This window comes from Physella acuta, unplaced genomic scaffold (assembly GCF_028476545.2).
Source record: "Physella acuta isolate Inbredline_101_S28 unplaced genomic scaffold, ASM2847654v3 ptg000463l, whole genome shotgun sequence".
NCBI lineage: Eukaryota > Metazoa > Mollusca > Gastropoda > Physidae > Physella > Physella acuta.
In genome coordinates, this window is record NW_026731982.1 from 400,915 (window position 1) to 416,203 (window position 15,289).

The 15,289-nt window shown below is 36.0% G+C and overlaps 1 protein-coding gene across 1 annotated transcript; it reads right to left on the reverse strand.

Moving 5' to 3' along the window:
- Nucleotides 1-11,215: 11,215 nt before the first annotated feature.
- Nucleotides 11,216-11,527, reverse strand: LOC131943603 (pterin-4-alpha-carbinolamine dehydratase-like). Its single transcript, XM_059303808.1, has 2 exons — nt 11,441-11,527; nt 11,216-11,386 (listed from the first exon to the last, which is right to left on the reverse strand). Exons 1-2 carry the CDS (start codon nt 11,525-11,527, stop codon nt 11,216-11,218), a joined length of 258 nt encoding a protein of 85 aa, XP_059159791.1.
- Nucleotides 11,528-15,289: the final 3,762 nt, after the last annotated feature.

Consider the following 15,289-nt stretch of genomic DNA (forward strand, 5'->3'; position numbering starts at 1 on the left):
CGACGACCCCCTTGAAATTTAGTGAGGTGGTAGAAGAACGCCTTGGGGTGTCACAAAAACTCGCCATGTCCGGGAAAAATCGGGAAATGTGTCAAAACTGACCAGTCGTATTTCCGTATATAATCTTTGTATTTTATGGGAAAAACAGAGGGTCATTTCAAAACGGATTTTAAGGGCGCTTACCCTCTTTACATCTGGCTAATTGTATAGGTAAATGGCGTGGCCGTAGGGCAATTCTTCGGTTTCACTCAAAACCCTCGACGAAGGCTAAAACATGCCCGCTAGTGAAATGCTCTTTATATGAGCTCTTTTACGAAAAAAACATTCGTCCGACCTAGGGGTGACAGAAAAAACTTGCCACATCCGGGAAAAATCTGCAAATGGGTCAAAACTGACCAGTTGTATTACCCTATATAATCTTTGTATTTTATGGGATATATCCTGAGATATATGCTTCACCGCCAAAAACACACACACAAATACAAATGCTTATTAAAACAGATCCTACTCAAAACGTTTGCTCAGAGTACAATCCATCTAATCACTTTAACCTGACGTTATTACATATTTAAGTAATGACGTTAGCCCTACAACCCGCTAAAATAGATCGTACAATATATTTGTCTCCTAACAGAGGACTAAACAAGTCAACAATGATCGCTTTATTTCCGCTATCAAAAGTAATCAAGTGGAATGTTAAATCAAATCCTGTTCTCGACCCATTTTATCAGCAAACGTTATACACACAATGACAGATAGCCATACATGATCTACTGGGTATTAAACATGAGTTTGTATTTTAGGGTTAGTTTTAGGCCGAGCATTTCTAACAGAAAATCAATAGAGAAGCAATATATTTTTGAGTTAGCGAAATAAACGTTTATTTAAAACTAAGGGTAACAATTAGAGCTTAAACTTTTTATTCTAATGCCACTGACTGTTTTGGACTGGGTTTTTTTTTGCGTGAGGTAAGTGGGTAAGGGTATTTTTTTTTAACATCATAAAAAAACGGCGTAAAATTATTATTGGCTATGTGAAAACATCTTCCTTAATTTTCTTTAAACAAGTTTTAATCGCGTTTCTGCTCAACACCAGTAATTATTACTAGTTCCTTTAAACTGCTATTTCGTGAATTGCTAATATTTACCTGCATTAGTTATCCCCCTTGATAAAAACTAAACTAGTCAGGGGACATAAACCAGTACCCTTGCACAATAAAATTGGTATAAATAAAGAAGGATTTAAAAGTGAACAGGAACATGTTGGTTACCATTTAAAAAACAAAACATAATACTATCTCATTAAAAATTTAATGTCGATTAAATTGTAGGTATAATTAAAATTTTTCTTTGAGTTATTATGTTAAAACATTGTACTTTAATCTATATAAAGAACATACTTGTTAACATCGGATCATTTCTTTCGATGTTTAACAATTTGTACTCCTCGAGCTTTTCGTAACATCATTTATTTACTCAACTGTAAATCTAAACCGTTTGAAAAGGTCCTGGAACGGATTGTTTTATATATCTGCTTCCCGGTCTTTTGGCACGATCAAGTGATAACCTTTACGCATCCAACCATGTCATCTCCTAGAGAACTGACGTATGCAAATATAGTCAACATCACCAAAGGGGTTGCGCCCTTGGATGTTCCCCCTGGGTCGAGAGACTTGGGGAGGAGCCACCCGGACTACGGTTCGGTTGGCTTAATGAAATCCAGGGCCCAACCCTTTTCAGCTACCACTGCCATCCTGAACCTGCCGAACGAAGATTGCCCGGAACTCTTTCCTGCTGACTCACCTACTATACAAGTCACCATAAGCTCAAAAGGTCATCCCAACATGAGAGGTCACATCTTACGCCAGCTCATAAGCGACCATCAGATCCTACTCCTCAACTACGGGCGCGCTGACACCTGGTACTTTTCCTCATCAGAATTCGACGTCACCACTCTACACAATACGCACAAAACATATGGCCCCTACATATTACGCTTCACTATACACGAAAAAGACAGAATAAACGGTACCCTTAGATGGGTCCCACCCACACTCAGCGATCGCATACTCATACAAGCATTACAACCATACAGCAACAAAGAACCATCCATAAACGCAATCCCTCACACTACCAATCGCAGCTTCTCCATATACACTGACAACCCAGCAACCATCCCCCACTACATACAAATAAACTACAAAAACAAAGCACTCAACATTCTAGTAGCCATCAAAGACAGAAAGCAAGCCTGCCAAACCTGCTCCTCAACTGCGCATTGGACCAACCGCTGTCAAGTACTTAGTCCAGAGTCAACACCCACGATTCTACCACCAGCACAAACTGAAGCTCCACCTGCTCCACAAGCTCCAATGCCAAGCCAACACCACACAGAGTCAATGGCCAATGACCAACCTACAGCACAGGATACAGCAATACCTGCACCACAACCCCAGATACCAAGCAACCCTCAAAAACCTTCAACAACAAACCTAGCCTCAGAAATGGAAACTAGCTCGTCAATGAAAAGAAAAAACCAAACCAGTCCCACTGAATTAGGGAAAACAACTAAAGAAAAAAAACACGCAAAGCAAATCAAAAACCCCCTCACATGTAAATACTGCCTTAACTCGCACCAAACACTCGAGGAACTAATGCATCACGAAGCTACAGAACATCAGGAATTCAAGCAATGCCACCACTGCAACGATGGAATAATCCACGATGCTATTTCTAAACACTACGAAGAAAAGCATTACACATCTCTCTCCAGATGTATTTTCTGTGGTGAAGTCCTCCCAAAATATAGCTACTTTCACCACGTCTTAGCGCACCACAAAGATATTATGACTGAGAAACAAATAAACGATATAAATAAAGGCATAAAAAAAGGACAAAAAAAAATCTCTGAAGGGAAATAAATATAACAATACAATAGGGAAACTAAAAAGACACTGCTACGATATCATTGTTAAACGTTTTGTATTAGTCACAATTGAACTAGTATATTATGCTTTAATGTTATACTATGTATTACATTGTAATTTTTTTTTAACATGCAACCTATCCACTTGTGGAAGGAACAATATTAAACGCCAAAGAAAAAAAAAAAAGTTTTGTTTTGTACACAAAGATCAATCCTATCGCCCCCTAACCCACCACGCCGAGGGAAAAACAAATCCCTTGAATCATCATTTAATTACACATTTGCATTTTCAGGTTGTTTTTATTTATTTTTTTTATATTTAGACGTTTTGTATTAGATCTATGTATAAGTAAACCATCTTAAATGAATGAAAGTAGGCTACAAGTAAGAAAGAAGGATTACTATTGTAAATCTGTAGCAGTCCTCACAAGGCGGTGATGAAAATTGTAATACTAAAAAAAAAAAAAAAAAAGATCAATCCTATACTAACAGATTGTTACAAGCATAATGTTAGAAAATCACATGCAAATATGGATACATAATTATATAACAAAACAAAATCTACAAAAATGCAGTCCCCAAACAGGAAGGTAGTAAGCGGATACCGCCTACTCTCTTTCAACAACGACAAACAAAGAATAAAACACACAATTAGTACACGGAACAGCCACCTGCTTTCTATGTGAAACCAACTTCGAAAGCAGCAAATATATTGCTGATAAAGAACATTTGATCAGAACTCTAAGTTTTTTGCAAGTCAAACATATATTACATTTTATTTTACAACTAAAACATAAACGGAGTCAATCTCGTTTATGTTGATCTCTAATTGTTAGAAACATAATGTAAAATAAAATATATAATTACACAATTAAAAAAAATAGTGGATTACAAATGTCTGATATACTAGATGAGTAATGGTTTACACATGATAATTTGCATAATCCAGGCACATCAGCACACAATTTAAATGCGGAAGGTTGTAAGAGACGTGACTAATAACAATAGTTTAAATACTATAATAATATAAATAATAATTTTAAATAGTGCGCTTCATGAGTATGAGGGTCAGCGGCTCTTAGGAGACACTTGATCCGCGTCAGACCAGTGACCCGCGTAAGACCAGTGACCCGCGTCAGACCAGTGACCCGCGTCAGACCAGTGACCCGCACCAGACCAGTGACCCGCACCAGACCAGTGACCCGCGTCAGACTAGGATGGGGTGTAGTACTGGTCAAACCCAGATGGTCACGTGACACAAATTATCTTCTTCATGATGTTGCAAAACTTATTATTAGAAAACACAAAGCTGATGAAATACACTAAGTAACATGCAAACACCACAACAAACGGATTCTACTTAAAGCCATTGTCCACACTGCATATGAAACGTTTGAATCACTTCACCCATTCGTTATACACTCTATTTGAACTAAACCACACATCAGTCAGTGGAGCCATATATCAACAACCTCACTAAACCTTAGACCTACTACCCCACACCACACTAGACCATCTCGTTACAACCTTAAACCTCACTAAACCTAGACCCATACCACACTAGACCGTGTCAATACAACCCCAACCCTCACTAACCCCTAACCTTAACCTTAAAACAGACCTCACACTACGTCTGCCGACTGACGACAAAACAAACCAAAATAGAATCGCTACATTTCCGTTATGGAGGTCACATATAAAGTTATGAAATATGCTAATCCATAATTAAAACAAAGTTAACCCTAAGACCATTTAAAACAAAAGTCGATATTAATGCAAAAACCATATATACATATGTATATATATATATATATATATATATATATATATATATATATATATATATATATATATATATATGTGTGTGTGTGTGTGTGTGTATGTATATATATATATATATATATATATATATATATATATATATATATATATATATATATATATATATATATATATATATATATATATATATATATATATATATATATATATATACATATATATATATATATATACATATATACATATATATATACATATATACATATATATATATATATATATATATATATATATATATATATATATATATATATATATATATATATATATATATATATATATATATATATATATATCTTCTTCTTCTTCTTCGTTCTTAATCATTAGTGTTGAAGGGGATCGAGATTTATCTGCCAGTGGGTTTGAACTCGAGACCTTGTTTGAATTTATCAACCATTAACTTTTTGCCGACTCGACAACGCCTCCAACACAATTAAGCGTTACGTGTCAACTGGTTATGCGCCATTGAGGCCATTCACTCCGATTTCAGTCTGCTTTTCCATAGCCTAGTAAACTCCACGCACGCATTTTATAATCGAATTAAATACATACCAAAATTTCTTTTATTGTGTGCGAGTTGAAATATTTCAATGCATCAATCATCACAGCTGTGTAAACAAGGTAATAAATGCCAGCCCAGGAGACTTGCGTAAGTCCAAATATCTTTAGTAAAGAACACACAGCAGATGGGCTTTGATCTTGTTGTTTTTTAGCGCAATTTCCATACTGGAATTTTCATACTCGTCATTTCTGGTGATGGATGGATGGATGTGTGTCCGCAGCTTTAAGTCGTATCTCCTCCTCAACGAAGCAATATCGAGGACTAGTTCCAAAAGCAAATATGTTAAGCAAGTTCCGAGGATGATTGTGGGCCAAAAAAATTCCCGGAATTCCTTCCTGGGTTTCCCGGAAAAGCCAAAAAACCTCGAAAAAATGCAGTTTTTGGCCCATATCTCGGCAACCAGACCACTTAGCGACTTGAAACATTTACCAATCGATTCCCGCCATACTTTAGAACAATATTGCCGAAGAAAGTTTTCAAAAATATCCTTTCGTTCGGTCACAAAAAAATAATTAAGAACATTTAAACTGAGCATCGTTAGGCCTAGGATGATATTTACTACTTTTTTAAACGGAGCATCGTGTAGGCCTACTCGTTAAAATAAAACTTTTTCCGTTGATATAGGTTAATATAGTTGTCTTTTTTAGCACAAAAAAATATCCTTTCGTTCGGTCACAAAAAATTAAAAATTGTTATGGATAACATAAGGAAATTGCGCTTAAATTGTCACTAGACTTTTTATTAACTTGTTTTTTGTGTCGCCACGTGCTTTGATAAGAGACATCAATAATACAATTCTCTTGGGGTTTCAACATTGGTGATTATTTTTTTTACATTTTCTAGCTTATTATTTTTCTTTAATTATGACACATTTTTTTGTTCAGTCAACAATGCCTGACGTCTTGTGGGTCCGCCTGTCTGCGGTTACCTTCTGCATCTGCCTCTCTCTGTCATCGCATGTCGTGTCGGCCGCTGGGGTCGGAGAACGAGAACAGCACTCGCTGGCCCAACGGTCAGACGCGGAGACTAGCAAAGGCGCGGATCCAATATCGAAACGAGACGCCGAAGAAGACTTTAATGAATTTCTTCGGAAACTTTTCAACCCAGCCTGGGAAGCTTTAAGACAAGAGGAAATTGAGCGGCAAAAAATTAAATACTGGGAAGACGTCCGTAAATATATGGAACAAGGCGGCGAATACTAGAAAGAATAATTAAAAATAAAGTTGCTCTGATAAATTAGCAGAGAGAGAGAATACAAAGAAACAGAGATACGATCTTTGCATAAATGTATTAAACATAAATAGCCTTCAGATGTTAGTTTTTATTTATTTTTTTCATTTTATTGCTCTGTGCTGTCATTATGTCTTTTGTTTTAGGGCATTCATTCTCTCAAAATGAGCTCTTATAAACATCTTTTACACAAAATATGAAAGTTGTATGAAAATTTAAGCTGGCATTTGTGTGGCGCTTGAGTTTAACACTCAACAGCTCACAAAGGCTGAGCCTAACATTAAGGTAATACTTACTATAACAAAACAAGACTATCCATTACACTCATACCATAATAATTCTAACACTGAAATGAGACCTATCTAACAGCACCTAAGACTGACCATATCAATGACCTCATCCTTACCTAACGCTAACCTAAGATTGACCATAACACTGACCTACGACTGACATTAACACCTAACTAAAACTCAAAGTAAACTGACCTAAGACTGATCCACCATATTAGAGACACAAATCTTACACCGTTTATCATTCGCTATCAGAGGGGTGAAACTCGCCTTCGCAATTTCACTCCATCCTGTGAACACCTGTACTGACCGGGTCATAGAAAAACTAGGAATGACGTCACATGACACACAGCGACAAAACGAGGCAAAGAAAAAGACAACTTTCAAGGGAAATAAAACAAATTGTCTGTGGACAAGCCTTCGCTTGGACCAACCATATATGGTCGAAACACTTTCGGTCAAACGGCATCTATGTATGTATGATCGGAAAATATGTGTTTTCCTATGCAATTTAGAAAGAACGGTGGCATTTAATTTATATAGAGGAATAAGAATTAAATATATACATCTATGTATACACACAAACACAGACCAACTTCAACATGCAAGTATAAACATACATACTTATACACATACTCACAAACTCTCTCTCACACACACACACATGTAAGTATATATATATATATATATATATATATATATATATATATATATATATATATATATATATATATATATATATATATATATATATATATATATATATATATATATATATATAGGGCGGTAAGTAAAATTTGTGTTCGCAGAAAATTCGCACCCTACCAGGGCACCGGCGGACACGCCTGATTCAATTTAGTGAGCGACTGTAACGCTTGCACAGTTTAGAACGAACTCAGGCACCATTGCGCTCAGGGGAAAGTCCAGGGCGCCAGATCGAACCCTACAGGGGCGCCGGGGCACGCGCCTTTTTCGATATAGTTAACGATTATTTTCTCACGTCTTGTCTTTAGTCAGAGGCGTAGTGAGGGCGGGGCGGGGGGGGGGGGGGGGGGGTGAGGACCGCACCAGGTGACGTATTAAGGGTTGTGACACCAGGGCACAATATTGCAAAATGTACAGAATAAAATGCTATTTGCCAGTTCCATTAATGGTTAATTACAGTTTAATAGTTTTTTAAGTGCAAATCGACATTTATTACAACGAGGGTGTGGATGACATTATGACGTAAACGTGCTAAATATAAAGAAAACAATACTACATCCAACTGAATTATTAACGGACTAAAGATAGACATCGTTACTATTAAGTCAACAATGATTAAAGCTTATACACATACATGTACGCGTATGCAGCATATATTTAAATTGTAGACATGTGTGCGACGACATATATATATATATATATATATATATATATATATATATATATATATATATATATATATATATACATATATATATATATATATATATATATATATATATATATATATCTTTGTGATTGTATGCACATGTATAGCAATGTTCTTGATTATTATGACACACAGATTGCTGAAAGGCAGACACACATTATACAAAGAGAGACATTGACAAAACACACTGAAACACACGTTTACATATAGCCTACACACAGACAGCAATTTCACGACTACAGGCAGAGAACCATTTGCTTGAGATTTATTCAAGTGGATTTACTAATTGCTACAGGCAGAGAACCATTTGTTTGAGATTTATTCAAGTGGATTTACTAATTGCTACAGGCAGAGAACCATTTGTTTGAGATTTATTCAAGTGGATTTACTAATTGGTGTGGTCTGATTGAAATGTTTTCATGCCATTGCTCGTTTAATCTGTGACAGCTGTATCTTTGTTAGCGAATTTGATCGATATTTCATCTAAAATCATCGCATACACGCAAGCACACACACGCACATACGAACACATTTGTTCACTGTCTTACTTTGGTTACGCTGTTGTAGCCTAATTCTGCCTAAATTATTTAACTTAAAAGTGTTGATATTTGTATGTATATCGTTTAGCACTATACAGTCATTTGGTTTGCTTTGTATCAAAGTTTTGTCGCTAATGTTTATGTGTTTTTAAAGATGCATTTCCTTATTTGCTTGATCTCCGATTTTACGAATCTATTAGGTTTCTTTGCATTTGTTGCTAAGAATATTATTTTTTTTTTTTAAAAGATCTGTCAACTAAAGCGAGCCGCAGGTTGAACGTTTGAGGGGGGGGGGGGGGCGTGCAAATCAAAATCTCGAGGGGGGGGTGCAAATCGGAAGTTTGAGGGGGGTGCAAATCGAAATCTCGAGGGGGGGGTGCAAATCTAAATGTTTGTCCCCGGGCGCCGGGAAGGGTCGCTACGCCTCTGCTCTGGTATAGTTTATTTCGTATAAAAATGGGTTTGTCCACCACTGTGATGATCTCTTCAGTTGTCTTGGAATCCAAATAATTTTGAGCTGAACGAATCTTATACACCAGGGGTTGGCAAACTTTTGATTAATAATAGAATACAAATGTATAGACTAAAATGTAGAAACGTATTTTGCTTTTTACTTTCCTGATTATTTTAAATACCTGCAAAGAAAATTGATCAAATCAAATAGCAGTGAAAGGCAAGTCGCCGGATTTGCAACCCTAAATTTATATTTTTCCCTTAACAGTTATTTCTTTAACCGTAGAGCGAAACTCTGTATTAAAAGTTGCTTACAGTTCCATATCAACAACATACACATGAGCTATAAGCTCACACTACACCTTAAATGTAGAATATTTAGCATATTGTCTTAGTTACAATACTATCAAAGATCCACAACAAAAGCTCACGTTTACTCCCCTCCCCATCCCCCACTTTAAACAGATAAAGATAAATATCAAATTTTATATTCTTCAAATTGATCTCCTTGACCCTACTACCTACACTTATATAACTTGTTGTTTAATTCACTAGGGTTATGTTGTTATTTTATAAGAGCACGTCTAGCATGTTACTGCAAGGTTTTTTAAACTTCCCTGGGTAGGCGTGGTCATGTAGCAAGCGATTTTGACACTTGCTACTGCAACCAGAGTTTCTTCCAGGCATCTCTTCGGGGGGGGGGGGGGGGGGGGGCTTAGCCCCCCCCCCCCCGAAAATTTTTTACCGCCCCCCCCGAACGAAATGAAATTTATATAATTTATATAGAAAATATATACTTTTAACAGTGTCCGCCCCCCCCCCCCCCCCCCGAAGAAAGTTTACCGCCCCCCCGAAAATTTCTAGTGCCCCCCCGAAGAAAAAAGTCTGGAAGAAACACTGACTGCAACTCATATGCCTTTGACGTCACCGCAACACACACACTTATCAAGGCCCACACACGTACACAGTGAATTTCACCAACTACGCCAAGACGTGAATTGTCAGAAACCTGAGATGGGGGCACCCTACAGTCATTAACCAAACACGTGTACAAAAACACTCTTACATGCATCTAAAAAAAAGCCAAAAGTCTGTTGTATTATTGACGCCAACAAGCACATGATCACCATCATCTACCATTACATTGAAGTGAATTACAACAACAAATTAATCGACATACTCTAGCCCCACTAATCCAATTACATCTCATAAGCTAACTGCTTACCAGTTAAACGCATTACAATTCGTTAGTCTGGATTACATTATGTGTTCTTAATGATTTTATGTTAAACAAAATTTGCTTCGTAATTGTTCGGTTTTCTTGTGCACACAATAAAAACATGTAGGCTTATGGTGCTTGTTACTTACATTAATCGGATAATTTACTCACTGGCAATGGATGGCAAAAGATTAGACTAGCTGATGTGACCCTGCTAGTTGAAGTGTTTTTTACAATTACCTTGTCTTTGTGAGTATCATCTAATAGTTTACATCACCCTTGGCTGCTATATTGACCTTTAGATTACACTAGATAATTCTGGTTGGTAGAATATCAGCAATCCCTATTGAATAGTACCATTGTCACCATCACAGCATTCCCTACTTCTATACTAACACGCACCTCCATCACTAATGCCATCATAATTTACCATCCTTCCTTTCACTATTTCAAGAGCAGTGGTTCTCAAACTGGGTTTGTCGAACCCCGAATGTTGTGTGAGGTTAGTCTCATCGATGTTTAAGACACACACCCAACTCAAATGATGTAAATAGGAATTTGCAGAAGTAATTATAACAGGATATAACTTATTGTTCCTAAGTAGCTTATAATTAAGCAGTTGCGTTAGTCAGTTTCATTTTGTAAATGTCATGTTCATTTTGAAAAGAATGATTTTTATTTCACCCAGCATTCTACTTTGTCTATGCAAATAAATCATATTGATCTGAGATATGCCACATCTCATTTTGCCACTTCTTCAATGAAATTAGCAAGCGTAACATCCCTGTGAGACAAGCCTCCGACATCATGGGTGCTCAGAGTAATTTGTACCTTGTTATAAACATTGAACCATTCTGGGTGATGATCCATTTTATCTGCCTTTATTGCTATTCTAGTCATACATCCAAATGCCTGATTAAAATATTTGAAAATGAATTCTTTCTAAATAGCATCTCTGCCTTCAACCAAAGTCCAGCCAGATTCTTTGAGTGTGGCAAGTATTGAAGGCCCTTCTTCATCAGATAGCTGAGCTCTTTTGGGACTAGCAGCCATTTTCTTCGGAGATGAGTACGATCTTTTACTAGATCTATATTAAAAAAAATAATACGGATCGATTTTTATTCTCAGTGATTTAGCATTGTAAGATAGAAACGTTCTCTAGTAACCAAATTATGTTTCCAATAAAACTTAAACGTGCGTAATTATAAATAAATAACTCAAAAAATAGAAAATAAAAATATTATAAGAAATACATCAAAATTAATCGTAAACATGTTATTTGCTTTAAGAATTTCTTATGTAAACTATATATGTTTAACGTTTTTTCTAATTGTTTTGAATTTATATCCTCATATTTACATATTTGTAAGTTATTTCCCTTGTTAACTTTAGATTAAAAAATGGGAAGTAACCAGAAAATGCAATTTTCATTGAAACATAACAATCGTCATCAAAAGTAATAAAATTATTATTCAACATTTTCAATACTTTATTTAGTATGTATCCACACATTAAGCAATGAGTTGGCACTACGAGTTCCACGGATACTGTCTTAGCAAATATGGTCCTTAGATTGAACAATAACAGGGGCCAGGGATTCTACTTGTATCAATAAACACTACTGTCAGCTGTATTGTTTGAATACAATTCTGACGCTGTCTCGGTGTTTATCATCATTTTTACGCGTTCAAAAACAGCAAGTTTTAGGTAGATTTGTGTCACCGACACGGCTAAAACATTATTTAAATTTAGGTTGCCTATAGCAGCTGTAACTGTGTTTTTAAACTACACTTGGGTCGTTTTAGCAAAGGAAAACACTCATTACTAAACATCACATTTCTGTCGACTACCACTCTCAATTCAAATAACATTTCTGTAGACTACCTCTCTCATATCACATCACATTTCTGTAGACCACCACTATCATATCACATTTCTATAGACTACCAATCGCATATCACATCACATTAATGTAGGCTAGGGGTCCAGATGCGGCTCTCCAGCTCCTTGGACAAATATTAATAGTTATATAATTTCAGTTTTACTGCGTTCAGTGGGGTGGAAGATAAGCCTGGTGAGAACCCAAGGACAGAAGCGAACGATGCAAGTTATTCAAACCGATATCCAAGCCAGTTAGAAGGCGTTTGCTGTGTTAAGGCATGTCTGGCTAATGGCAGACACCTCCTGAGCCGGTGATATCCGTAAAGAAAAAAAAATTAAACATTTACAGCTTCTCAAGTGGATTGACATAGTCCTAGAATAATATTATTTGATTACTAATTTTATTATTCTGGCGAAACGTGTCTATGTTTTATATGAATAAATATCATTTCATATTCAAAGCTATTCATTTTAAATAACAAATCAACTTTCTTTACCTAATCCTAATCAATACCAAATATTGAAATAAAGAGGTTGTGGCTCTTTAAAAACTGGAAAATTTTGTAAATTGTAACTTTTGGCTCTTGCGTATAAAAAGGTTGCCGACCCCTGCTGTATGCTACCACTATCATGTCATATCACATTTCTGTAGACTACAACTTTCATATCACATTTCTGTAGACTACCATACTCATATCACATTTCTGTAGACTACCATACTCATATCACATTTCTGTAGACTACCATACTCATATCACATTTCTGTAGACTACCATACTCATATCACATTTCTGTAGACTACCATACTCATATCACATTTCTGTAGACTACCATACTCATATCACATTTCTGTAGGCTACCATACTCATATCACATTTCTGTAGGCTACCATACTCATATCACATTTCTGTAGGCTACCACTATCACATTTCTGTAGACTACCATACTCATATCACATTTCTGTAGGCTACCATACTCATATCACATTTCTGTAGACAACCATACTCATATCACATTTCTGTAGGCTACCACTATCACATTTCTGTAGACTACCATACTCATATCACATTTCTGTAGGCTACCATACTCATATCACATTTCTGTAGACTACCATACTCATATCACATTTCTGTAGACTACCATACTCATATCACATTTCTGTAGACTACCATACTCATATCACATTTCTGTAGACTACCATACTCATATCACATTTCTGTAGACTACCACTATCATGTCACATCACATTTCTGTAGACTACCATACTCATATCACATTTCTGTAGGCTACCATACTCATATCACATTTCTGTAGACTACCATACTCATATCACATTTCTGTAGACTACCATACTCATATCACATTTCTGTAGACTACCATACTCATATCACATTTCTGTAGACTACCATACTCATATCACATTTCTGTAGACTACCATACTCATATCACATTTCTGTAGACTACCATACTCATATCACATTTCTGTAGACTACCACTATCATGTCACATCACATTTCTGTAGACTACCATACTCATATCACATTTCTGTAGACTACCATACTCATATCACATTTCTGTAGACTACCATACTCATATCACATTTCTGTAGACTACCATACTCATATCACATTTCTGTAGACTACCATACTCATATCACATTTCTGTAGACTACCATACTCATATCACATTTCTGTAGACTACCATACTCATATCACATTTCTGTAGACTACCATACTCATATCACATTTCTGTAGACTACCATACTCATATCACATTTCTGTAGACTACCATACTCATATCACATTTCTGTAGACTACCATACTCATATCACATTTCTGTAGACTACCATACTCATATCACATTTCTGTAGACTACCATACTCATATCACATTTCTGTAGACTACCACTATCATGTCACATCACATTTCTGTAGACTACCATACTCATATCACATTTCTGTAGGCTACCATACTCATATCACATTTCTGTAGACTACCATACTCATATCACATTTCTGTAGACTACCATACTCATATCACATTTCTGTAGACTACCATACTCATATCACATTTCTGTAGACTACCATACTCATATCACATTTCTGTAGACTACCATACTCATATCACATTTCTGTAGACTACCATACTCATATCACATTTCTGTAGACTACCACTATCATGTCACATCACATTTCTGTAGACTACCATACTCATATCACATTTCTGTAGACTACCATACTCATATCACATTTCTGTAGACTACCATACTCATATCACATTTCTGTAGACTACCATACTCATATCACATTTCTGTAGACTACCATACTCATATCACATTTCTGTAGACTACCATACTCATATCACATTTCTGTAGACTACCATACTCATATCACATTTCTGTAGACTACCACTATCATGTCACATCACATTTCTGTAGACTACCATACTCATATCACATTTCTGTAGACTACCATACTCATATCACATTTCTGTAGACTACCATACTCACATCACATTTCTGTAGGCTACCATACTCATATCACATTTCTGTAGACTACCATACTCATATCACATTTCTGTAGACTACCATACTCATATCACATTTCTGTAGACTACCATACTCATATCACATTTCTGTAGACTACCATACTCATATCACATTTCTGTAGACTACCATACTCATATCACATTTCTGTAGACTACCATACTCATATCACATTTCTGTAGACTACCACTATCATGTCACATCACATTTCTGTAGACTACCATACTCATATCACATTTCTGTAGACTACCATACTCATATCACATTTCTGTAGACTACCATACTCATATCACATTTCTGTAGACTACCATACTCATATCACATTTCTGTAGACTACCATACTCATATCACATTTCTGTAGACTACCATACTCATATCACATTTCTGTAG

Excerpts from the sequence above, each read along its gene's own strand:
- LOC131943603 (XM_059303808.1), bottom strand. The coding sequence starts at position 11,527 with ATGGCTGCTAGTCCCAAAAGAGCTCAGCTATCTGATGAAGAAGGGCCT. Across the intron at positions 11,387-11,440 it reads AAGAATCTGGCTGGACTTTG|GCATTTGGATGTATGACTAG; the intron begins GTTGAAGGCAGA and ends TATTTTAATCAG.